Below are 24,043 nucleotides of genomic sequence, written 5' to 3'. Positions count from 1 at the left end.
TAAATGGGAAACAAACAGCCAATCAGATTAGAGCAGCTCCTCCCGCAGACTTCTCGCGAGATTTCCGGAACGGTGTAGCACCGTCGGTCGTATTAGCAAATTAGCGTCTTTGCCCCGCTGTCTACTAGTATGAACAGAGGAGTAATACGCAGCGAACTAGTCGTGAAACTATAGGATATTTATTTATTTTTGCTTAACTTGCCTGACTCCAGTTGTTTTGTTGTCAGCCATGGCGAACAAGGCGGTTCTTTTGAATACAGTGCCGCCCTATGGGTATGTTGTGGCCAACGGGAAGTGGAAGGGTTCTGCCCTGGCCCAGAGTCTCCAAGGTATCTTCACTTTAGTCCTTTAGTTTATAGAGTAGTGAGAACTGGAGCTTCTTAACATGACGGCAGCATGATTCGTACTTTTGGTTCAGTTTATAATGGAACAGAGCCGTTTGAAAAAGCTGGGCAACGTCATTTGTTGGCTTTTTGTCTCCAGGAAATGTGAAAGTCATGTTCGAGGAGCACCTTGGAGTGGTGGACTTCCTTCTCTCGGACAAGAGCTGTGTCCTGCACGTCTCGGAGAGCGACATGGTGGCTGGCAGCGCCTACAAGCGGAAGATCGTTCGCTTTAGAAACGTGAGCTGCGGCTGCTGTGATGCACGATCCTCCTTCTGTCTGGGGCACCTCTCTGAATCTGCCTTTTCGCGTTGTGCCGAGCAAGGCTAACAGCGGTCTGCACGGGCTGGTGGTGGTGGAGAAGACCCGACTCAGCGAGCAGGACTTCCCTTCCCTGCAGAAGTTTGTCGTGTTTGAGCTTGGACTCACCCTGCTGCCCGTCGGTAGTGCGGCCGAGGCCGCACAGCTCCTTGTACAGCTGGTAGGGGTGCACTTGTCCACTTTATAATAATGTTTTTAAGAAATATATTTGTTGGTGCAGCACATCTAGATCAGTTGGAAGCAGGTGATCATTGCTGGTTTAACATTTCTTCCCTTGCAGGCGCTCGGCGTGTCCAAGGAGAACCCCTTCCGCCGGAGTGGCGTCTCCGGGCTCCTTGACCCCGTAGTCTTGGCTCTGGTCCAGCAGATCCCCGGAGTGGGGAAGGTGAAAGCCGCGGGCCTGCTGCGGCGGTTCTCATCCGTCCACCAGCTCTGCGGGGCTCCTGTCCGAGAGCTGGAGCCCATTGTGGGTCACGCTGCCGCTCAGCATGTCTGGGGATTTTTCCACAACCCCTTCGACTGAGGCAGCAGGTCGGACTTCAGGCAAAAGTTGCCTTCATCAACATCAGTCCATTGTAGCATTAAAAAGTGTCACTTTGCAGCAGCAAGTGGTTTTGTAAATGTTATTAAAAGTCAGAACCTTTATTCAACATTAATTCTGTATGTTGAGGAATTCAGAAACATGACTGCAATATTTTTATTCTTGTCCAGTTTTGTTGTTTACATTTACAGCATTTATCAGACACCCTTTTCCAAAGTGACTTACCAGTAGTTACAGGGACAGTCCCCTGCTGGACACACTCAGGGTTAAGTGTCTTGCTCAGGGACATGATGGTAGTAAGTGGGATTTGAACCTGGGTCTTCTGGTTCATAGGCGAGTGTGTTGCCCAGTAGGCCACTACCACTGTATGCTCCCTTTGTTTACGATGATTAGTGGCTTTCAGTGTCTTATTTATTCGTGTATACCACAAAAATCATGAACAAGCCCTGACTATGTCTGTGTATATCATATATAATATATATGTATACACACACTCTCATATATATATATATATATATATATATATATATATATATATATATATATATATATATATATATATATATATATATATATAAATTAAAACGTCGTTAAATAAAATAATTCACTGTCACAGATCTTGTTTTTTTTTTCACGCCACAAGATGGAGCCAAAGTTTAAGAGTTTTGAGAACTTTGACCAGGTCGGAGGCCCAACGTAGATCTCTCACACATGTAAACTCGTGCTGAATGGATTATGAGAATTTAAGAAATGTTTAAATCGGCACGTTGTCTCCGTCTAATTCACCAGGAATTTCTAGATTCGGACCGTCCGCCCAGGACTCCAGGCATCTTCTCAGAGCTCTTCTCCCTCTCCCGTCGTCCGTGCTCCCGGGACGTGGCACTTTTCAGCCCGACCCCCCCCTGCTGCCGGCCCGCCGGCCCTCCTGCCAGCTCCCCCCTTTTAATGGCCTTCTCATTCTGCTCCCCGGAGAGGGGAGGGGGGCCTGGAGAAAAGCCGCGGCACAAATTCACAACTTGACTTCCTAAATTCCACCCCGGGGACTCTATAGAGGGGAAGGGAGGCATGAAGAAGCCTCCCTTTCAGGTGCCTTCCTCCTCATCATCCTCCTCTCCCGACCATTTACATTTACAGCATTTACCAGACGCTCTTATCCAGAGCTACTTACAATCAGTAGTTACAGGGACAGTCCCCCCCGGAGACACTCAGGGTTAAGTGTCTCGCTCAGGGACACAATGGTAGTAAGTGGGGTTTGAACCTGGGTCTTTACTTTGCTTTACTTTGCTTTACTTTACATTACTAGGCAGACACTTTTATCCAAAGCGACTAACAAGAGGAAGACACCAGCAATTCTCATTCAGTTTCTATAGATTGTGAGTTAAAAACTATGAGCCCTGATCAGGCCGAACTTGTCAGGAATGGAACATGCTGGGGAATTGTTAAGTGCTAGAAGATTTTTATTTTTTTTTTGCAATGTGTGTGTGTTAGTGTTAGACTCCTCTGAAATACTTTTAAACAAGTGGTTTTTTTACTGCTTCTTAAAGGTGGTGGTAGTCTCGGCTGGTCGAATGGAGCAGGACAAGTTGTCCCACCATCCAGGGACAACGAAGGCGAGTGTGTCACCCGCTAGGCTACTAACACCCGCTCTCCTTCATCCCGAGCTCCACAAACGTGTCTAACCAGGCCAAGTGCGAGTCGTTCTCTAACTTCAGCCCCAGAACGGGAGCGGTGCGCAGAGGCCGGTGGGTGGACCCCCCCCCGGTCACCCCTAACCGAGGACTAGTTAACATTCAGGCCCGGACAGCGGCGGCGGCACTGCGCATGCGCGTCCTTTAGAGGCCGAGGTTGGCTGGAGGGGGGCTCTTCAGTGCGCTGCGCCCCCAGAAATGGATGGAGGAACGCGGAGAAGGGGAGCGAAGCGGGACGAGCTCCCGGAGCGGGTGACGCTCAAGAAAGAGATCGGCCTGCTGAGCGCATGCACCATTATTATAGGTGAGCGAATATGTTTAATTCCCGCGCACGGATTAATGGGGAAAGTTTTTTTTTTTTTTTTTTTTAGGAAACTAGGACTCGACATAAAGAATGCAACGTGTACATTTTAAATTGTGTATTTTCCTCTGTTAATGTGCTGTGGCTCACCAGAATGTTCATAATGTGCACGTCTGCGTGGATGTGCATTTGGAGTAAACAACTGTTGCACGGTGAGCGTGGATGTATGGTCTGACTCCTCCCCCCCCCTTCCCCCTGACGTGTAGTACACGTGTCCCTCGGTCCCTGTCACACCGCCGGCCAGGGGCTCCGGCTCACTGTGTCACGGCGCACGCGGAATGCAGATGCGCCGGGAGCAGGAAGGGCCACCAACAAAGCCCCCCAGCAGGCCACCGCCCCCTTCCTCCCCCCTGTGGCGTGTCCCCTCTCCCCCGGGGCCGACCAGACGTCCGCCCGTTGGTCCTGGTGGCTGGGCCCGTGCATGCGGCAGCCGCAAATGATTTGTCCCGCTGTTACGTAATCGTTCCCCGTGGCACTTGCCCGCTCCGCAGCTCTGCTGCCCGAGTCTACGGCGTTAGACGGGCCGAACCCCCCCCCAAAAAAGCCTGATCAATGCTAAACTCCTTCTCGGCTTTTTTTGCAGGCAACATCATTGGCTCTGGGATTTTCATCTCTCCGAAGGGAGTGTTGGAGCACTCGGGTTCTGTCGGCCTGGCACTGGTGGTCTGGGTGCTGGGAGGCGGCATCGCTGCCCTCGGCTCCATGTGCTACGCCGAACTGGGAGTCACCATACCCAAATCTGGGGGAGATTACTCCTATGTTACAGAAATTTTTGGGGGGCTTATAGGGTGAGTAGAGAGAGTTGTAGTAGTGAAGGATCTGCTTAAATGTCCCCTGACATGCTTTTTATGCTTTTATATATCGGTGTTGTTGGTCCCCTGATTCTGTATCTGGAGTCTCTTTCCGAAATTCAGCCATGGTGCAGAATTACAGCCACATTGATCTAGTCCCACAATGAGATGTCCCAGGACGCGCCGCTTCGGTGTCTGTAGCTTTAAATGCTAATGAGGAGGAGAGCGGCCAATAGAAGTTGAGCGTCATCAACACCATCCACCAACCACAATGTTTGGTGCAGACAGGAAGTCGTGTCGGAGTTAAATGAACCCTACCGCAGGCCCATAGACCGGCTCGGGGAACTCGTACTAATGTTAAATGATCTCACAGAGTGGAATCGTTGGGACAGGGGACCTTTAAATGACATAAAGTGAACATGCGAATGAACATGCGTCCTCCTCAGGTTCCTGCTGCTGTGGAGCGCAGTACTCATCATGTACCCCACCACCCTGGCTGTCATCGCCCTCACCTTCTCCAACTACATCCTGCAGCCCGTCTTCCCCGACTGCGTCCCGCCGTACATGGCCACGCGCATGCTGTCCACCACCTGCGTCTGTGAGTCCTGCACTGATCTAGCGCCATTTTGCCAGTTCAGATTTACTGTTCAGAATGACCCACACACCGCCACGAATCAAGGTTCATGTCACACTGGCCATCATCTTTGACATCAAGCAAATGAGTTTTATGCCTCTTAATCAGGATGGATGAACCGCGTGGGCGCTGCTTTCTGAGTTTGTCTTTTGGTGACAGTATTCCTGACTTGGGTGAACTGCTTCAGTGTCCGTCTGGCCACCCGAATCCAGGACATCTTCACCGTGGGGAAGCTGATGGCCCTCGGCCTGATCATCGTTGTCGGACTCGTCCAGATATTCCGAGGTCAGTGAGGCCGACCCGTGCTGTGCCACATAATCAACAAGCCTTTATCCGATTTGATCACGCCTCCCACGTCCCTTCTTCTCAGGTCAGTATGAGGGCCTGACGCCACAGGTGGCCTTCGAGTTCAGTAAGACTCCGTCCGTGGGCCAGATTGCTCTGGCGTTCCTCCAGGCGTCGTTTGCATTCAGCGGCTGGAACTTCCTCAACTATGTCACCGAGGAAGTAGTGGAACCCCAAAGGTGACCAGACATGACACTGCAAAAGCCAAAAACTAAAGATGAATGATTTGAAATCTGTGCAATATATTGTTTTATTATATTAATTTGTGTTGGTTATTATAATAATAATAACAAAAATAGTAATAACATTTCTTATGCATATAACCCATTTTCATTATTTTTATAAAACTATGATATGATGTGTGTAGAGCATTACATATACAGCATTTATCAGACACCCTTATCAGGAGTGACTTACATTCAGTAGTTACAGGGACAGTCCCCCCCCGGAGCAACTCAGGGTTAAGTGTCTTGCTCAGGGACACGATGGTAGTAAGTGGGGTTTGAACCTGGGTCTTCTGGTTCATAGGCGAGTGTGTTACCCGCTAGGCTACTACCAGCAACACAATATTGTTCTCCATCTGAGGACTTTTGCTTGTAGGAGTTTATATCCATTATGTTACAGCTTTGGGATTAGAACATCTCATAATAGACACATTTTTATCATTATTATTTCTGTATTTTACACAATTTCAAAGTTACTGTGAAAAACCAGTGCGCATAATCCATAAAACAAGCCAACGCGGTACAGGCCGCATTTCCGGAATCTCTGTGTGAAATGTGCTGCTTGCTTTGCTAGGAACCTCCCTCGTGCCATTTACATCTCCATCCCACTGGTGACGTTCGTGTACACGCTCACCAACATCGCCTACTTCTCCTCCATGTCGCCGGAGGAGCTGCTGTCGTCCAACGCCGTGGCCGTTGTGAGTAGCGATCGCACTATCGCAGCAGGCCGGGGCGCCTCACCTCGCTTTCCCAGAGCCATTTATATACAGTTAAGAGCTGATGTTCAGCCGATAGTATCGTTGGTTTTAGTATATAATTGGGGCGTCTGGCCGTGTGCCCGCGTCTTTCTTTTTTTTTTTGTTCTCTGACAGACCTTTGGACAAAAGCTGCTGGGAATGTTTTCTACTATAATGCCCATCTCTGTGGCACTCTCCACCTTTGGAGGCATCAACGGGTACCTCTTCACCTCGTCCAGGTACGCATTGTCCCACGTGAAATCCATCTGCCAGTCGAATGGCACGAGTCTGACAGGAAACGTGCTTCTGCGTGCAGACTGTGCTTCTCGGGGGCGAGGGAAGGACACTTGCCCAGCCTTCTTGCCATGATCCACTGTAAAAGCTGCACGCCCATCCCCGCCCTCCTTGTGTGTGTGAGTCGATATCTATATTTTTATCATCTTACTTCTCACAAAATCCGTTTCATAAAATAGAAGTGGGTGGAAGTAGAAGTGCAAAGCAATAATGAGGAAGAACTCTCAGCAGACACAAAAGAGATAAATTATTATAAGAGCAAATATAAAATTAATAAAAAAATTACTGTAGTACCTATTATAAAACATTTTACAAAATATAAATTGTAAGTCAATGTAAGGGGCAGTGGTGGAAGGTTGCCGGTTCGAATCCCGATCCACCAAGGTGCCACTGAGCAAAGCACCGTCCCCACACACTGCTCCCCGGGCGCCTGTCATGGCTGCCCACTGCTCACCAAGGGTGATGGGTTAAATGTGTGCTGCACCGTGTGCTGTGCTGCAATGTATCACAATGACAATCACTTCGCTTTTTTAAGGGCTGTAAATAAAGTGAATGTCTTTTATTAACTGTGCCAATGGGTTTGTATGTCACATTATCACAGTTCTATATGATATTTTTTTTGCAGTGCACTGCCACCATTGTCATCATGTGCATTGGAGAGACTCACAACTTGATAAACTATGTGTCCTTTATCAACTACCTCTCTTATGGTGTCACCATTGCTGGCCTGCTGTATTACAGATGGAAGAAACCTGCCCTCTACAGGCCAATCAAGGTCATTTTAGAACTTAATAGACCTTAATAGTAAACCAGCATTTCAGCAGAGAGGCATGTGTGCACTAGACCCAGCTTGTGATTGGTTTTCACGTTCGGGTTCTGGTGTGCGTCCTGCCAAGGTGAACCTGATGGTGCCCACGTGCTACCTGCTCTTCTGGGCTCTGTTGCTGGGCTTTAGTCTTCACTCGGAGCCCGTGGTGTGTGGAGTGGGGCTGGTCATCATGCTCACTGGCGTCCCTGTCTACTTCCTCGGAGTGCACTGGAGTGAGAAGCCAAAGTGTATCTATGATTTCATCGGTGAGTGGACAGCTGAACCCTGGATGATGACACGGCATCATTATTATCATCTGCTATAAGTTTAAAGCCTTTTGCTGTTGTTGTTTTTACAGAATGGGCCACCTACCTGGGGCAGAGGATCTTTTTTGTGGTGTTTCCACAAATTGACCCAATCGTTGCAGCGCCACCTGCTGGATGGAGCGAGAAGGCCTCTTCCGCAAGGAAGGCCTCTGGGACTTTTTAAAACCGTTGCCCTTTTCACCCCGTTCTTTATACTGGTTTTGTATTAGCGAAATGCTTTACAAGTACGGACCGTCCAACTAAGCGACCCAACCGGTCACGCTCACTAACACAGGGCCGGTCTGCAAGCTGTGACCGTATCTCCGGAGTATGTCGAGTCACTTTGTGGCCAGGCCTTGTCCTGTATGGGCTGGTTTATCGATTTGAAATCAGGGATAGAAGTTCCAATTGCACTCTGAAGTTGTTCATCTTGAAACAAGTCCTCCTTTCCGCACCTTTCTGTAGCACCTTACTGACATTTTAATCGAATTGTAATTTTTCCTGACACACATTTACAACAGCATATGGGAGGGAGTATTTCAAACCGCAGATGCTGCACAATCGGAAGCACTGATCAACGCACATTGCACACTTGTGCCTCTACTTTTCTAACGACTTTTTAATGAATTTAATGTATAATCTACTACTTGCACTGGTTTCTAGTTACGTATTCGCTACATGTTGATTCACGGAACAGAAGCACCGACTACTGGTACCGGCCACACATGCCCACGTTAGTCTTAATGCCAAACAGCATTTTTATTTGTGAATGATGCTGTTTGTAGTTTATTCCTCTCTTGTACATATGCATTGTTTTTTTTTTCCATAGAGGAAGTTGCAAACGGGCACGTATTATTCGGTCACAAAAATATTTTAGAAACAACAAACCATAAAAACACCGTAAGTAAATGACATAAATAACAATGAAAGGCTTTATATGAAGTTCATGTACCGCAGTTAAAGACGGTGTCTGTGCTCTGTACATTTCTCCTATGCAGCTTTCAGAATACGATGGTTAAGTCTTGACACGAGGAAACTGTATTTTGTAAATTATTTGTTGAATGTCACGCTGTTTTCGTACGTTGAAGTGTCAACTGGGTAAATTGTACGTAGCGACGTGTCTCCTCCTTAAACGACAGAATAACATCGGCACAATAAACGCAGCCCACGGACACGCCGGCGTCGTGATCTTTTCCACGCCGCGATTCGAACCACGAAAGAAGAAAAAAAAAAAAGGCACCGCTGGGATTCGAACCCAGGATCTCCTGTTTACTAGACAGGCGCTTTAACCAACTAAGCCACGGCGCCGGCGCAACCTACCCGGAAATTAGGCCTTTTACACCACGTTCCTTCCGGGTTCGGCGGAAACGGGGAGTAAAAGCGCCTCCCCGCGTTTACGGCTTATTTACCTGCTACCGACGCGTCGAAACGCGTCGCAGCCTCGACAGTCTCGGAACTTCCGGCGGTTTGAACGTGCGTCGAAACACGGGAAACATCTCGACGTGGTGTCGGGCGCTTCGTCCGTACCGAGCGCCCCGACCTGCGGTCCACCAGGGCCGGGGAGGTGGCGAGGGACCTCAGCCACCCAGAAGGTTGTGGGTTCGAGTCCTGAACCACCAATGGTGACGCTGAGGTCCCCTTGATGGATGCACCGTCCCAACACGTCTGTCATGGCTGCCCACTGCTCACCGAGGTTGATGGTTAAATAGGACACATTTTGTATGTATCACAATGACAATAAGCCAGCATGAAGCATGTTTAATATTCTAACATTGTGATAATTTAAGTTATTTCATTCATTTAAGTCTTGGTTGATAGTGAAGATGGTGAAGGACCTCAGCCACCCCAACGGTGGACCCGTTCTCTCCAACACAGAGAGGATGAGGAGGAGCTTCTTCCCCCGCAGGCCGTATGAACTCTCAACCACAACCACACTACATAGGACAGAACTCGAATACACTCCAGCAGCACTTTCAAACCACTTCTGGACTCTGTCCCCCCCCAGAATCGTTCACTTTACACACGTGCACACCTTCACCCTACCTGTTACACATATTTTATGTATAAAAACATACATTTGAAATATTTGGTTACGTTTGCAATATCTGCATATTGGTTCCAATATGGAATACTTGCAATATTTGCAATATTGAGGTCAACGGTGGCCGCAAAAGCATTTCACTGCATATCATACCGTGTATGACTGTGTATGTGAAAAAACTGAGAACTGTTTAACGGAGACAAAGGGAACACTTTATTCTAACTGCCAGGTATAAGACTGTACGTGTGTTTGTGTTTATGAACCAAGTGAACACTGCAAAATGGCAAGGCCTGGTGATGATTCTGCACACGGGCGCGGCTTAGAATTTTTAATTTGAGTTTGTTGTGGACGTGACCTCACATTTCGTCGTCATTCCCAACCGGTCAGCGATGAAACATTCAGCGAATAGATGGAAACTGTTGAATTGGTATCATTGGTATTAATTTGAATTAAAACATTCTGGGGCGTCCAACTTTAAAATGATGTCAAAATAACAATTCAAGTCAACGTGCATCAGCTGCCAGTCTAAACTGTCTTCTGTTCTAAGCCGTGCTGTGTGTTCTGTTGACATCGTCACATTCAGTTCTTGATTGATGCAGCATTAGTGCACGCCTCATTAGTAATGTACAGTAAACCGTGCTTATCGAAGGAACAATCTCATTCCTGCACAAGCACACAAATACTCGCCTCCACCAACACACACGTGTTCTTTCTGTGGGAGTGTGAGATGCTATTTACCTGCCAGGGAGCTCCGCCCACCAGGGAGCCTGTATTTGGGGCTCCACCATGCCGGGTGATGTTCATTTCTGCTGCAGAGGAGCAGAGGTGCATCACCTGCAAGAGATCATGGCCTCCAGACCCTCTCTGTCAGAAGAGGACTTCTTCTGTCCGGTGTGCTGTGACGTCTTCAACGACCCCGTCCTGCTGGCCTGCTCCCACAGCCTCTGCAGGTCCTGCCTGAGGACGTTCTGGGACCAGCGAGGAGCCACAGAGTGCCCGGTCTGCAGGAGCCTCTCCATGAACACGACGCCCCCCTGCAACATCGTGCTGAAGGGGATGTGCGAAGCCATCCTGCAGGACCGGAGGCAGCGCGCCGCCAGCCTGTCGGAGGAGGCCGGCCTCTGCAGCGCACACTGCCAGACGCTCACGCACTTCTGCGAGCGCAGCAAGAAGCCGGTTTGTGCCGCGTGCCGCGACCCCACGAAGCACAGCGACCTGAGCTTCCGCACCCTGGAGCAAGCTGCTCCAGATCACAAGGTTAATAACCAGCCCGTCGTGTTCTTTGTCTGTCTGGATTCAACATCTTCATTCAAACATCTGCAGCATTTCAGCCTCAAGCTGACCAAGTTGAGTAGAAGGTGAAGCTGGAGGGAACTGGAGAATAAAAGAAACGCCGGGACCTCAGGGCTTTTAAAATGTTCTGTATTCGGGGCAAAGGTCACGTCTGATGCATTTGAATGAGCAGCGAATTGATTTTTTACTTTCAGGAGGAGCTCATCTTCAAGCTCAAGCCCCTACAGGAGAAGGTCAAAGCGCTTGAAGGTTTCAAACGAACCTTTTGCAGAACGACCGAGTTCATCAAGGTGAGATGCTGAGTTCATTCCGCTCAGTTGTTACGTTTCTTTCCCTAAAACTGCTTTCGTTTCAGGGCCAAGCCCATCAGACAGAAAGGCTCATCAAGGAGAAGTTTGAGGAGCTTCACCAGTTCCTACGTGAGGAAGAGGGAATGAGACTGGCTGCATTGAAGGAGGAAGAGGAGCAGAGCTGCCAGCTGATGAAGAAGAAGACAGATGACCTCAATTCTGAAATCGCATTTCTTAAAGACACCATCAGAGCCATCGAGGAGGAGATAGGAGCTGAAAGTCTGCCGTTCCTGATGGTAATTCTCTATTTCTAGTCCGTACAAGGGACACCTTACAGAACCTGTCGGGGCGGGGCTCGCTCAGATTACCAACTAACTTCAGTTCTCTTGGTTCCGTTCGCAGAACTACAAGTCTCTGTCTGAGAGGTGAGTGTTGGTCTTCTCTGCTTCTGCTGCCGCTCCTTCAGCACCACTGACCCTGGTGTCTTATTCCAGAGCTCAGTACCTGCCTCACGATCCAGAGAGGGTGTCGGGAGAGGCACTGATCCAGGTGGCCAAGCACCTGGGAAATCTGGTGTTCGCCGTGTCCAGCAGGCTGCAGTCGATGGTGCAGTACAGTGAGTATCGGGCGCGGCTCGAGCTCTCCATGGGTCTGAAGTCGATATTAAGTCCTGTCTCCTCTCGGTATCTGTAGCTCCGGTGGTCCTGGACCCCAACACAGCCAACGCTAACCTGTCACTGTCAGAGGATCTGGTCAGCTTGGTGTCCAGCGAAAAGCAAAAGTTGCTTCCCAATAACCCGGAGCGGTTTGAGGGCTTCGCCAGCGTGCTGGGCTCAGAGGGTTTTAGCTCGGGGGTCCACTGCTGGGACGTGGAGGTCGGCAACAGTGCGGCCTGGGCCGTAGGGGTGATCTCCGAATCAGTGTACAGGAAGAGACAAATCAAGCACAAGACCGGTTTATGGTACGTGGGGTACTGTGGGGGTCGCTATGGAAAAGGGAGCTCCCAGGAGAACCTTTCAGCGCTGAGGCTCGACCAGAAGGTCCAGACCCTGAGGGTGCAGCTGGACTGGGACAAAGGAAAAGTGTCCTTCACCGACGTGGGCCGCAACACCTGCCTGCACGTGGTCAAGCACAGATTCCACGAGACGGTCTTCCCTTACTTCTACAACCACTGCAAGGACCACCCTCTGAAGATCGTGCCGGTGGAATCGTCAGTAACCGTGCGGCACATTCAGCCAGTAAATCGCTCATGAAACAGTGCGCAGTGCCCCGGTTTCATAGCTCTGCATGTACCGTTATGTTGTTCTCTTCTATTTACCTCCCTGGCTTCATGTGATATGCTAGTCTGTGTGTAACGGGAGATAAGCAGGGGGTAAACGGTGAGTAGCAGTTGTGTGTAAATGACGCTGTCTAATTTATGGTAGATATACCGCGATGAATGAAAGTGTGAATACTGGAATGACCTTGCAGGCACGACCTTGCAGCCACAGCCTTCCTGTGCCTGTCTGAAAGGAAATGAGGGTTTAATAAGGCCTGGACCGGGACTATTCCAAGTGGGACGGTCTTTTTTTTTTTTTTTTTTTTTTTTTGGACCAGCATTCACTCCTGGCACTGAGATGATCACATACGCTGCTACCATTAAAAAAGAGGATCGCTCTGTATACAGACACAGCTAAATGTATATAAATGTGTATGTAATAAAAGAGCTTGCAGTTTGTAATGTCAAATGAGGACGGTGATTCAAGATGTTGAACCACAGTTCAACTTAATTAATTATAAAGTCCATGGATTGTGTGGTGTTTTGGCATATAACACAACGTTATATCATTTCAACATTACATATGATGCGACGCCACATAAATTGTAGCCCAGAAGCAAGATCCAGCAGCACCAAGCACCAGCCATGAGCCCATAAGTCCAAGTGGTCTGAATTGATCAGAAGGTTTTGTGCTGAGAATTACAACCACTTTAAAAATGTGATTTAGTGTCAGAAGCAGAGCCAGGAGCCAGTAGAGACGAGGGGATTCCTTCTGTCAGTATGGAAGGAACAGGTTTTATGAACAAGCAAGCATTAGTTCCAACATCACCACTTTCTACACCCAAACGATCATTTTATCATGAAAAATGAAGAAATGAAGGTGGTAAAGGGAATAGGATGAAAGTAATATGAAATGTGGGCTGGTCTGAAGCCATTCAGATTCATCCACCAGATGACCTGTACCTGTCACCAGATACTCCGCCCACCTAATACACCGTACATGTCCACATGCCCTCAGTGTTCGGTCTATTCCACGGTAAACGCCTGTATTCCCGAAAGTCTTGCTCTTGGTTCTGTAAGTTCAGTGCCTTTGAAATAAATCATTTTCATTGCTTGCATTTGGGTCCTCGCCTCCTCCCTCGTGGTGTTACCGGAACTTTGAGTTCATCGTAGTTTTAAAATGCATGTTTGCTTGATTGATTAATTGGCTGAGCCATAGCCCAAAGCCAGAATGATCGTCTGATTACATTTTTTTGTTGTTGTGTAAATGAATGGCGCTTTGTTTCATGTTCATGTCACGTTCACGCCAAGATTATCAAAGCATCTTTCCATCACCGAGCACTTTACATCTCCGCTCTGCGCGGGTGGAGGATCTACATTCCTGCGAGCCGCTGTAGCATTTCAGAGTCATTAAGGTGAGGAGTTTCCCTCTGCACCCACTGCCTCCGACCTTTCACCTACAAAGCTGAGGAATATGAGAATAAAACATGGTCACTGGCCAAATATGACAACACTGACAATACGTCAACATACACGTCCTGCAGCGCATAGGCTCACCTGGATGGGCTGTGAAGGGGTACGGTGCACCGTTCGTTGTTGATGAAGAGGGCAATGTCACCAAGCACATGTGGAATCTAAAAGTTTGCAGCCTGACTGTGGGACTTTCACCCACAGAATTTGTCATCTAGACAAATAAAGACAACTAATGCACACAGGTCTGATATACTTTAAAAAAAGTAAGAGTCACGGGTTTGATAATTATTAATTGTAATACTGTGATGGCCAAATAAAGTAATTCATCCACAGAATGTGTATCGTCAATGTCGATCACTTTCTTTCGTAGACAAAATGCATTTCGTCAAACAACAAAAAATGACATTTTGTCAAGAAAACAATTTCCTTATTTACTTCATTCACATTAGATTCTGTCAACAAAATAGCAGTTTGCTGAAATCTGTTTGGTGCACATGATTAATAACTGTCCTTTTGGGTACAAAATCATCCCTTTAGACAAAATGCAGCAAGATTTAACTTGATTGTGTAATTCTAGAATTAATTTGGTGGTACAAAAAACATTTGTGCACGGAAATAACAATCTTCTATATCATCTCATCACTGAAAACAGTTTTTTAGCCCCTCTGCTTTCCTTTGTCATGGAGTTTGTTGACTGGACCTGTCCACACCTCTACAGACGCCCGCCTTGGCCTGACAAAGTTTTCTCAGTCTGTCTGTGAACCGGGGCTTGTTGTCGTTTTATGTGATGAAGGACTTGGTTGTCTCCCCCATTGATGGAAGATGTCAGGTTGCCAGATGCAGCATCAAAACCACTCTACTCAGTGCAGGCAAAACGGACAGACGGCGTAATCTGTCCCCATCTACCGCTGGCAACTGAGGCATCCACATTAAGATACCTTCCAAAACACACTTTAAACACATCATCTAAGCAGTCATCAACATCGGTTGTGGATCTGCATTCCGCAGGGCTGCTGTTTCAGCCTCAATAAGCAAAAAATTCACGCTATGCAATTGTGTGCAATCAAATACATTACCTTTGACCTACAAAGCAATACGACACAGACAATACATCCTTTAGCTAATGTTGTGAGCAGTATGTTAAGCAATGAGCCATTAAATTCTGACAATATGAGGAAATGTTTACAGAATGTAACATAAATTTACGTTTTTATTTTGTTTTTAAGTGATCGTCATTGTGATACACTGCAGCACAGCACACAATGCACACGACTAAATGTGTCCTCTGTTTTTAACCTTCACCCTTGGTGAGCAGTGGGCAGCCATGACATGCGCCCGGGGAGCAGTGTGTGGGGACGGTGCTTTGCTCAGTGGGACATCAGTGGATCAGGATTCGAACCGGCAACCTTCTAATTACGGGGCCGCTTCCTTAACCGCTGGGCCACCACTGCCCACTTATCCACCAACTGAAGGTGGCCTCACACTTTCAAGGTTGTGAGTTCTGGCTCTAAATTGTCCGTAGGTGAGTGTCCATCCTGCAATGAGTCCCCACCATGTGCCCACTGTCCCAGGATGAAATATGTGACCTTGGTTAGGAATAAGGGGTTGTGTAAAGATTTGCGCACCCTGTGGAGGGATGGTGTATACCTACATACCTACATATTGCTCTGTTGAGATGGTCCAACACTTATATCATCTTAAACAAACCAAAATTCACCTCACTGATCAGTTTCTGATCACAGAAACTTGTGAATATTATGGCAGAGTCAACTCGAACCATCAAGCATACCGAAGCACTTACGGAAGACACGTTTGCTCCAGTTGTGGATCCACATTCCAGCAGGCAGGAGCACCGAGGGCAGCGGCAGACGCTGTACCTCTGACCTCCATAAATGCCGAAGGGCGAGCACGGACATTAATCAAAACTCTGACAGGAAACTATACAAAACATCCTGCCACATTTTTGACCTCCTTATCGCGATGAGTTGCTCACGTTCGCATCAGCTTCTCCGGCTGACATCAGCGCTGGATTCGGCCCGGTGTTCAGTGCTCCGTGACCGGCGTGTTCCAGCGACACCAATCTCCGCTATCTGGAGACGTGAGCCAGAAACATGAAGTAAAAGTAAATCAAATGTATTTATATTTATAATGGTGCTATAACAAGATGAAAAAGAACATTACACACCCTGGCCAGGTGAAGGAAAACAGAACGTTACACAGCATACATTTCCTCTTTAGATAATGAGCGGAGTGATTACACAACTTTACCATCGTTGCATCTCAGTGGAATCGTTGTAATGAAATATGGTATTTACACATGATCTGAAGAAAAACTTTCAATGCTTTTCCATCAACTCCACCACTATTAGAGGTTACGTCACCCAATTGAGCACCGAACATTCATGTACAGGCACATCACAAGAGTCACACAGCACCTGCTGCACAGAAAGACACAGAATAAACCATTTGTGAATGGATTCTGCTTGTAGTTGCTGGGCTTCAAGCAGATCACATTTAAGGGGTTCGAATCCCAAACTGAGATGAACTGAGCAAAGCACCGTCCCCACACACTGCTCCCCCGGGTTGCCCACTGCTCACCAAGGGTGATGGGTTGAAGGCAGAGGACACGTTTCACGGTGTCACCGTGTGCTGTGGTGCGGAGTTTCACAATGAGAATCACTTCACTTTCACTTATGATTTGAAACAGCTAATCTCATTTGTCAGCAGACTGTTCCCTGAAAAAGGCGATTAGGTGGTACAAGAAAAGATGAAACCTGTAAATATTGCAGTTCTTGACAGTTCTCTGTGCATGGAGCCTGCACTGTCTATAGCTATTTTTTCCAACAAAATAAAAACTGCTTCTCTGTCATGAATATGTGCCTGACATTTGTAACAAACCAAGAGCATAAAAATCGCTTCTCAAAATTGCGGGTGAATTCCACCTTTGCCCTGATAGACGTTCATTCATTTAAAAATAGCGGCAGCCCCTCCCAAGATGGCGGCTCTGTTGCCGAATTCGCTCCCATTCTGCACGACGTCTAGTGTATCTTATATCTATGTGTGTCCAAGAGGACAAACTCGGACACTGACCAACTAAACCAGGGTCATGGCCCCTACCATACAGCTGCAGGAGTTTTAGAACTGTCAGGTCGGCGAGCTGACGGGACATCATATAAACAAGGAGTTATCAATAAACACAAATCAAGACCGCGCCAGGGCCGAAAACAGGGGAAATAAAGGGGAGAACAAAAACTAGCCCCCAGGCATGTGGCAATTGCCAGAACGCAAACCACTACCAAACAGTTGCCAGGTCCACAACGAATGTCGCAGCCGCTGACGGGCGGCTGCATGGCGCCTATTCACTGCTGTCCTGACTGGCCACAGGCGATGTCTCCAGCTGCAGCCAATCTTGACAATAACAGTCACAGAACTCCTCATTAATTACAATAACCATGAATCAAATTACAAGAGACGACAGGGACATGTTCAGTGTTAACCAGTGATGCAGCTGGTTAGAATGCTCTATAGATGGACTATTCTGACCAGCTGCATCACTGCCTGGTTTGGGAACTTCACCATATCGGACCGCAAGACTCTACAGCGGATAATGAGGACAGCTGAGAAGATAACTGGAGTCTCTCTTCCCTCCATAATGAACATTTACCACACACGCCACCAGCATGGTGAAGGACTCTACACACCCCTTCACATGCACTCTTCACCCTCCTACCTTACGGAAAAAGGTACCGAAGCATTCGGGCCCTCACTGCCAGACTGTGCAACAGCTTCATTCTGCAACACTCAGGAACTTTCCACTCTGGACTGACACACACACACTAACTCTGTTATGTTGAATAATATTATCTGTCCGTTATATGATCTATTATTGCATTGTTCCATTTAGCACAGCAATATTTGCACTATTTGTCTTAGCACATTTAATACTCACTAGTTTATTTCACTAGTTTAGCGTGATCTGTCTCATTGTTGTCTACATTTTTTATTGTTAAATGTTACGTCACTAGGTAACGCTGTTTAATTGTCTAAATCTTACATGTAGCAAAAGTAGTCTAACCAAAGCACACTGGTACAGGTACATCTAATGCATATGAAGGTTGTCACCCCATTGTCATATGTACATAGCACCATCACTCAAACACTATTATGGCTGAAATTAGCAGATGATTATCAAATGATCAAATGACACAGAAATGGCTGGTGAAGGGTGAACTTGAAGTCGCACAGAGAGACCATGTCTTCTCCACCTTTCTATTCTTTGCAGGTGTTTCCTTTTTTCTTTTTCGGAAGAGTTGATTGTTGGCTGTCTACCGCCCCCTACAGGACTGAATAGGAACCGTCAATATAGGCTACAAGTGTTATTTACCTAGCAGAAAAGTCACACAAACAGCCTGTTTCTGTGGTGGAGGGTGCCGAAGATTCAGGAAAAGCAGCAACAGCAGCTAATTATAGTAGACAGTTTATTAATTGAGACAACTGAACTGGTTTCTGGGCTTCATTCTTATTTCTCTTTTCTAAGAACACCCCCTTTGATTACATGTCATCAACTTTTCATGCAACATGAAACCCATCCAGGGGTATATATTCCACCATTATGTTTGGACACAAAGGTTTATGACAAATAAAGGTGTGTTTGTTGAACTTTAATCTTAAATGGGGATGCATCCTGTCTTGGAGACATGTGTGTGCCTAACTTTAGACTTATATTGCAAAAAACAGGTTGAGAAACGCGATATCCCTGTCATCGTGGTTTTAGAAAAGTACCTTTAATAACTTCATATTAATCTTGTGCATTAAACACAAGCTTACAGAACCCCATCACCTACCCCTTTGCACTGGCAGAGGTCACGAGTGCAGGAGCCTAGCATGAACTTCAGATGAACAAAATTTATCCCTAACCTGGAATTAAAGACAAGTTATATAGAAAATATCCTCAATACTTACCTGGAAGGGCCTAGTCAGAAACCACAGAACCAGGAACGGAAACTTCTGAACAATGACTATAATTGTGACATTGATGAAGTAATAAGTAATGCTGAATTATTACTCATGGATCGTTTTTCCAGTCCGACAGCCTGCGGAAGTGTCACTTCCTCCATATCAGGAGTGGGAATAGATGAAGAGAACAGGGAGTAGATAAGCATTGTGTTTATGGAAGAGAATGTCCATAAATATTCATACACCACTCTTAAACTCGGTGCGATGCATGGATCAGTACAATTTGAAAGAGGATTAAATAAAATGCTGATCATTTAAAGGTCCCCTGAGATAAATGTTTTTTTTTTGCTTCTTGGTCTACTAATTCTGTATCTGAAGTCTCTTTCTGAAATGCAGCCGTGGTGCGGAATTACAGCCACTTTGATCCAGTCCCACAATGAGATTTCCCAGGACGCGCCATTTCACCGTCTGTAGCTTTAAATGCTAATGAGGTGGAGAGAGGTGGGACGAGGAGGAGAGCGGCCTATAGAAGTTGAGCATCATCAACACCTTCAGCCAACCACAATGTCTGGCGCAGTGTCTGCATTTTTCCAGAAAAAACAAAATTAACCCACTGGGTCTCCCACTGGAGTCTCACGTGACGGAACAAAAGATTTGTGCTCCTTTTACATTCCAATTGCAAGCAAATGCAATGGTTTGCACGATTTCAAGCCATGAGACTTGGTGGAGCTTGAGAAAAGGAAACAGGAGGTAACAAATTCCTGATCCGACCATCTGAGCTGCCGCTCTCTGAACGGTGAAGCGGAAAGCCCTAAAGTTTCTTTTAGATGGGATGAACCATGTCAGCAGGCTTTTGAGGTGGCTGAGACTCTTATTTGTTGTGCCCCAATCTTAATCACTCCAAAATGTTCTCTTCCCTTCAAGTTATGATTAGTGGGGGGACCGCACATCCCGTCTCACACTTCTCATTCAGTTTGATTCCCATCAGTTGAACTATTCGACCATCAAAGTGCCCTCAACAGTGCCCGATGTTGAGGAGGGCACTTCAACGTTTCAAAATGTATGTGAGCTCCAATTCATCTCCTGTGGTCGTGTATACTTATACTTCTTGAGTCGTGTGTATAATCACAACCAACGATTTATATGTTGGGCATTGTTGGTGCCAGACTTTTCCGATGTAAAAATGTACATCTAGGCACAGCCTAGAAATGTATTAGGCACAGCAAGCATGATGAATAAAGAACATTCCTTATACATTCGTTCTGCATTTCATTCAGTCATATCCCGTGTTATTCCTATCATTTGTTACGTATCATCTCCTGTAGCACCACCTTTGAATAAAGACAGGACTGAATAAAGATGATCACAGAAATACAGCATTTCTTGGTACCCCGGACTGGAATTCTGTGTTTGTCGTGTTTCCTGGTTGCCCTGATTGTTTCCATCTCTTCTTATTATTATAAAGGTCTTTTTCCATTTGTCTTCTGTCGTGTAAAGTGTCTGTGTGATTATTTATTAATAAATGCCTGTGTTATAGAGTCGTATGATCATCTCCAGCACCTCTGCCCTTCTTCTATTCTCCTTGTTCCTGTGAACCATCCAGTCTTCCGCTCGACACGTTGACCTTGAGACAAGTTCATACAGGGATGACCTTGATTAAAATAAGCGTCCCTGGTTCGTCATCATTTTTTTAAAATTAATTTTCACGGTCCATATGGTGCACAGTTCACTTTCAGTTTTAAAAATATACTTGTGTGCCAGAGCAGTGAGGACACAGTTCAGTGTTCCCATTCCTTCTGAGGCCTTTGAATGAGCATTCTGACGTCTCGCTTTTGTTGCAGTTATCAGTAAAGTCTGTTAAAAGGTTAACTGGGTGGGAACAGGCTGGTAGTGGCCTAGTGGGTAACACATTCGCCTATGAACCAGAAGACCCAGGTTCAAACCCCACTTACTACCATTGTGTCCCTGAGCAGGACACTTAACCCTGAGTGTCTCCAGGGGGGGACTGTCCCTGTAACTACTGATTGTAATTCGCTCTGGATAAGGGCGTCTGGTAAATGCCGTATATGTAAATGTAATCTCTTTCTGCAGAAGCTCTGAGCAGGAAGCCCTAATAATTTTTGCTGAATTTCCCGTGAATCCGGTCTGATGAATGGAACCTGTCATTACGCAACTTGTTTATGTCTGCAGTCTGAACTGTCACCGTATCAGGAAAACTCATCTGTAACTCACTGCATCTGCGTGAATTTAAATCACATTTCATCCACACTGCACTTTTCTGATTGTACCTTTCAGACCAGATTGAATAATAATGTAAAAAAGTAAATATGAAAATACGGTAAATATGCAAATTCTGCTTGTGTAATCGGACCCGGCCTGTGCACAGGACAACTTCTCTGTAATTCTCCTCCCACTCGGCACACGTGTGCTCACAGGCTGGAGAGATGCAGATAAATACAGTGCCCTGGCATCTGATAAGCCCCACAGGGGACAGTTATAGCATACCAGTGAGGAACTCTCTGTCATGGACTTCAGGACCTCACTCCTGGAGGAGAACCTCTCATGTCCCGTGTGCAGGGATATCTTCAGGGACCCCGTCCTGCTGCTGTGCAGCCACAGCTTCTGCAGGACCTGCCTTCAGCAGTGTTGGGAGAAGAGAACATCCCAGGAATGTCCCGTGTGCAGGACGCCATCGTACATGGAGCATCCGCCCAGCAACCTGGTGCTGAGGAACCTGTGTGAGGACTTCCGATCGGAGAGAAGTCTGGGGGTCCCCTCGGGGCCTGACCTCCTCTGCACTGTGCACGGTGAAAAACTCCGGCTGTTCTGCATGGAGGACAGAGTACCGCTGTGTCTGGTCTGCCGTGACTCGAAGAAACACACCAATCACACCTTCTACCCCATCGATGAAGCAGCCAAGGAACTCAAGGTGAGTTTGCCTGTGATCTTGTCCTATTTATTACTGTTAAATTAATATTTAAGTCAAATAATAAAAGCGTGATTCTCTTTGCAGGAGGATCTCAAGATGAAAACAAAGCCGCTGAGAGACAGAGTCAGGTCGTATGAAGCATACAAAGCATCCTGGGAGCAAACAGCAAAGTACATCAAGGTGAGAGAAGGAAACCCGGGCAAGGGCACAACGGGGTCATGGGTAGTTCTTTTTTTTTAAAAGTCCCATCCTTCTGATCTCAGAGCCAGGCCTATCACACTGAGCTGGAGATCAAGGAGGAGTTTGTGAAGCTTCACCACTTTCTGCAGGACGAGGAGGCGGCCAGGATATCTGCACTGAGGGAAGAAGAGGAGCAGAAGAATCAGATGATGCTGCGAAAGGTGGAAGAGGCATCGTACCTTTCTGAGACATTCATGGCAATTGAACAAGAGCTGAGCTCAGACGATCTTCTCTTTCTACAGGTACGCCACCGTCAGTACTTGGCTGCCTTTTAGGCAGTGGTGTAGTGATGCTTCTGCTTGATTTTCAAACAATGTCTCTTCTCACTTTAATTTCCAGAACTATAGCACCACCATGACAAGGTATGTGCAATTTTTATATACAATACTAGCCAAAAATTTGAACCCACCTTCTCATTCAACGTGTTTTCTTTATTTTCATGACCATTTACGTCGGTCGTCACCTGAAATGCTTCTCCAACAGTCTTGAAGGAGTTCCCAGAGGTGTTTAGCACTTTGCCTTCACTCTGCGGTCCATCTCGATTGGGTTCATTGGAATCTACCAACGTAAATGGTCATGAAAATAAAGAAAACACATTGAATGGGAAGGTGTGTCCAAACTTCTGGCCTGTACTGTATTTAGGTATACACACACACCACATAATATAATATAATAAACAACATAGATGGATTAGGGATAGTGAGACAGTCTGGGTACGTGTTGATGTGTCCATATGAGTCCATACGGAAAAAAGCCAAACTGCATGTTTTTCCTTATTGCCTAAGCAATGTACTTCCATGAGTGCAAGTGCATTCTTTTGCATTAAGAAAGGACAGATTTTTTCACTAAGAGATGATGAACATTGCAGGGTGCAGGTAAGGCCTCAGTATCCAGAGAAGATGGATGGAGCCCTTATCCGGGTGGCTGAGCACCTGGGCAACCTCAAGTTTAAAGTCTGGGAGAAGATGCGGGCGGCCACAGAATACGGTGGGTCTCACATTTTCCTACTTGTTGTGTAGCGCATGCTGTGGCAAGCACGTGCCTCACTCTCCCCTTCTCTCCGTAGCCCCTGTGACGCTGGACCCCAACACCGCTCACCCCTGTCTGCTCCTGTCTCGCGATCTCACCAACATCACGCTGGGCATCGAGATGCAGCAGCTGCCTGACAACCCGGAGAGGTTCGGCGGTTACGCCAGTGTGCTGGGCTCTGAGGGCTTTTCCTCGGGCGTGCACCGCTGGGACGTGGACGTGGGGGACGGCACTGCCTGGGCAGTGGGCGTGATCACAGAGTCGGAGTGGAAGAAAAGGAATTTGTCCAGTTTTGCCCTCTGGTACATCGGCTTCTACAATGGCAAGTACGGCAAGGGTCACTCATCAGAGCTGCTGACGCCACTCACAGTGGATGGGAGACCCCGGAGGGTCACTGTTCAGCTGGACTGGGACAAAGGGACGCTGTCGTTCCACAATGCCATCACCGGCGTCCACTTGTACACGTTCACGCATGCCTTCACAGAGCGACTGTTCCCTTACTTCTGTAACGTGAGCTCAGCGCAGACACTCAGAATCCTACCAGCCAAGGAACCGGTTCCAGCCGGGCTGGACCACAGCTGTCAGGGCAGGGCAGAATAGTCAGAACTCAGTCAGAACCGTAAACCCATTCAAAATATTTATCTCTTTTTTTTTAGGAATGTGAATGTGAATATTATTTGGAATATAGCCTTACCAATAAATGACACCTCATGGAGTGAGTGATTCAAATACAGGTCATATTTTAATGCAGAAAACATCAAAAACTGTAGTGTGGTCCATTATGAAAATGCTGCTCCATTTGGACAAATGATGTCCACATCTGTCCACACCTTCTGAACTCAAGATATTCTCCTATTAACCTAATACTATTACTAATACCATAGCATACAGCATTTATTTATAAAGCACTTTAAAACAACAAAGGAGCTGCCCAATGTGCTGTACATTACAATTAAAATGGCCAGGGACAGGACAGGACATGGACAAAATGTTCATAAATAAAATAAAATAAAACATATATATATATTTTTAATGAGATTTAAACACAGCGGTTGTAGTGGCCTGCCTGATATTTACAGATAATGGTAGGTCATTCCATAAA

At 46.8% G+C, this 24,043-nt stretch overlaps 4 protein-coding genes and 1 non-coding gene across 8 annotated transcripts; 4 read left to right on the top strand and 1 right to left on the bottom strand.

Annotated features, from left to right (window-relative positions):
• The first annotated feature begins 76 nt into the window (after positions 1-76).
• faap24 (FA core complex associated protein 24) lies at positions 77-2,919 on the top strand. 2 transcript variants are annotated; one of them, XM_028957900.1, is made up of 5 exons: positions 77-329; positions 484-623; positions 709-864; positions 985-1,235; positions 2,790-2,919. In XM_028957900.1, exons 1-4 carry the CDS (start codon positions 230-232, stop codon positions 1,225-1,227), a joined length of 639 nt encoding a protein of 212 aa, XP_028813733.1. In that variant the 5' UTR covers positions 77-229; the 3' UTR covers positions 1,228-1,235; positions 2,790-2,919. The 2 variants fall into 2 exon arrangements, with proteins under 2 accessions (XP_028813733.1, XP_028813732.1); XM_028957899.1 differs by lacking the exon at positions 2,790-2,919 and having other exon boundaries at positions 985-1,404.
• Positions 2,920-3,107: 188 nt separating this feature from the next.
• slc7a10b (solute carrier family 7 member 10b) lies at positions 3,108-8,592 on the top strand. Its single transcript, XM_028957898.1, has 11 exons — positions 3,108-3,237; positions 3,878-4,082; positions 4,532-4,683; positions 4,879-5,004; positions 5,090-5,243; positions 5,863-5,986; positions 6,161-6,264; positions 6,342-6,438; positions 6,945-7,094; positions 7,216-7,393; positions 7,486-8,592. Exons 1-11 carry the CDS (start codon positions 3,132-3,134, stop codon positions 7,614-7,616), a joined length of 1,527 nt encoding a protein of 508 aa, XP_028813731.1. The 5' UTR covers positions 3,108-3,131; the 3' UTR covers positions 7,617-8,592.
• Positions 8,593-8,666: 74 nt separating this feature from the next.
• Positions 8,667-8,740, bottom strand: trnat-agu (transfer RNA threonine (anticodon AGU)). Its single transcript has one exon. It is a non-coding gene; the product is annotated as a tRNA-Thr (tRNA).
• Positions 8,741-8,794: 54 nt separating this feature from the next.
• On the top strand, positions 8,795-12,614 carry LOC114766742 (zinc-binding protein A33-like). 3 transcript variants are annotated; one of them, XM_028957895.1, is made up of 8 exons: positions 8,795-9,151; positions 9,238-9,341; positions 10,289-10,730; positions 10,961-11,056; positions 11,122-11,352; positions 11,459-11,481; positions 11,551-11,672; positions 11,750-12,614. In XM_028957895.1, exons 2-8 carry the CDS (start codon positions 9,256-9,258, stop codon positions 12,307-12,309), a joined length of 1,560 nt encoding a protein of 519 aa, XP_028813728.1. In that variant the 5' UTR covers positions 8,795-9,151; positions 9,238-9,255; the 3' UTR covers positions 12,310-12,614. The 3 variants fall into 3 exon arrangements, with proteins under 3 accessions (XP_028813728.1, XP_028813730.1, XP_028813729.1); XM_028957897.1 differs by having other exon boundaries at positions 9,238-10,730; XM_028957896.1 differs by lacking the exon at positions 8,795-9,151 and having other exon boundaries at positions 9,158-9,341.
• An 8,653-nt stretch (positions 12,615-21,267) lies between these two features.
• On the top strand, positions 21,268-23,541 carry LOC114767178 (zinc-binding protein A33-like). The gene is made up of 6 exons (XM_028958758.1): positions 21,268-21,672; positions 21,757-21,852; positions 21,936-22,154; positions 22,252-22,274; positions 22,781-22,899; positions 22,979-23,541. The coding sequence occupies exons 1-6, from the start codon at positions 21,268-21,270 to the stop codon at positions 23,539-23,541; spliced, it is 1,425 nt and encodes a 474-aa protein (XP_028814591.1).
• The last annotated feature ends 502 nt before the right edge of the window (positions 23,542-24,043 follow it).

The sequence above is a fragment of the Denticeps clupeoides genome, chromosome 17 (genome assembly GCF_900700375.1).
Source record: "Denticeps clupeoides chromosome 17, fDenClu1.1, whole genome shotgun sequence".
NCBI classification, from domain to species: Eukaryota; Metazoa; Chordata; class Actinopteri; order Clupeiformes; family Denticipitidae; genus Denticeps; species Denticeps clupeoides.
The sequence above is the reverse complement of the archived record's forward strand: the minus strand, read 5'-3'. Positions and strand labels throughout refer to the sequence as shown.

Bases quoted from the DNA above. Each gene is read 5' to 3' on its own strand.
- LOC114766742 (XM_028957895.1), top strand. From the start codon at position 9,256: ATGGTGAAGGACCTCAGCCACCCCAACGGTGGACCCGTTCTCTCCAAC. The intron at 10,731-10,960 runs GTTAATAACCAG...TTTTACTTTCAG, and splicing joins AAGCTGCTCCAGATCACAAG to GAGGAGCTCATCTTCAAGCT. The intron at 11,353-11,458 runs GTAATTCTCTAT...TTCCGTTCGCAG, and splicing joins AAAGTCTGCCGTTCCTGATG to AACTACAAGTCTCTGTCTGA.
- faap24 (XM_028957900.1), top strand. From the start codon at position 230: ATGGCGAACAAGGCGGTTCTTTTGAATACAGTGCCGCCCTATGGGTAT. The intron at 330-483 runs GTATCTTCACTT...TTTTGTCTCCAG, and splicing joins CCTGGCCCAGAGTCTCCAAG to GAAATGTGAAAGTCATGTTC. The intron at 624-708 runs GTGAGCTGCGGC...GTGCCGAGCAAG, and splicing joins AGATCGTTCGCTTTAGAAAC to GCTAACAGCGGTCTGCACGG.
- LOC114767178 (XM_028958758.1), top strand. From the start codon at position 21,268: ATGGACTTCAGGACCTCACTCCTGGAGGAGAACCTCTCATGTCCCGTG. The intron at 21,673-21,756 runs GTGAGTTTGCCT...TTCTCTTTGCAG, and splicing joins AAGCAGCCAAGGAACTCAAG to GAGGATCTCAAGATGAAAAC. The intron at 22,275-22,780 runs GTATGTGCAATT...TGAACATTGCAG, and splicing joins TATAGCACCACCATGACAAG to GGTGCAGGTAAGGCCTCAGT.
- slc7a10b (XM_028957898.1), top strand. From the start codon at position 3,132: ATGGATGGAGGAACGCGGAGAAGGGGAGCGAAGCGGGACGAGCTCCCG. The intron at 3,238-3,877 runs GTGAGCGAATAT...CTTTTTTTGCAG, and splicing joins CGCATGCACCATTATTATAG to GCAACATCATTGGCTCTGGG. The intron at 7,394-7,485 runs GTGAGTGGACAG...TTGTTTTTACAG, and splicing joins GTGTATCTATGATTTCATCG to AATGGGCCACCTACCTGGGG.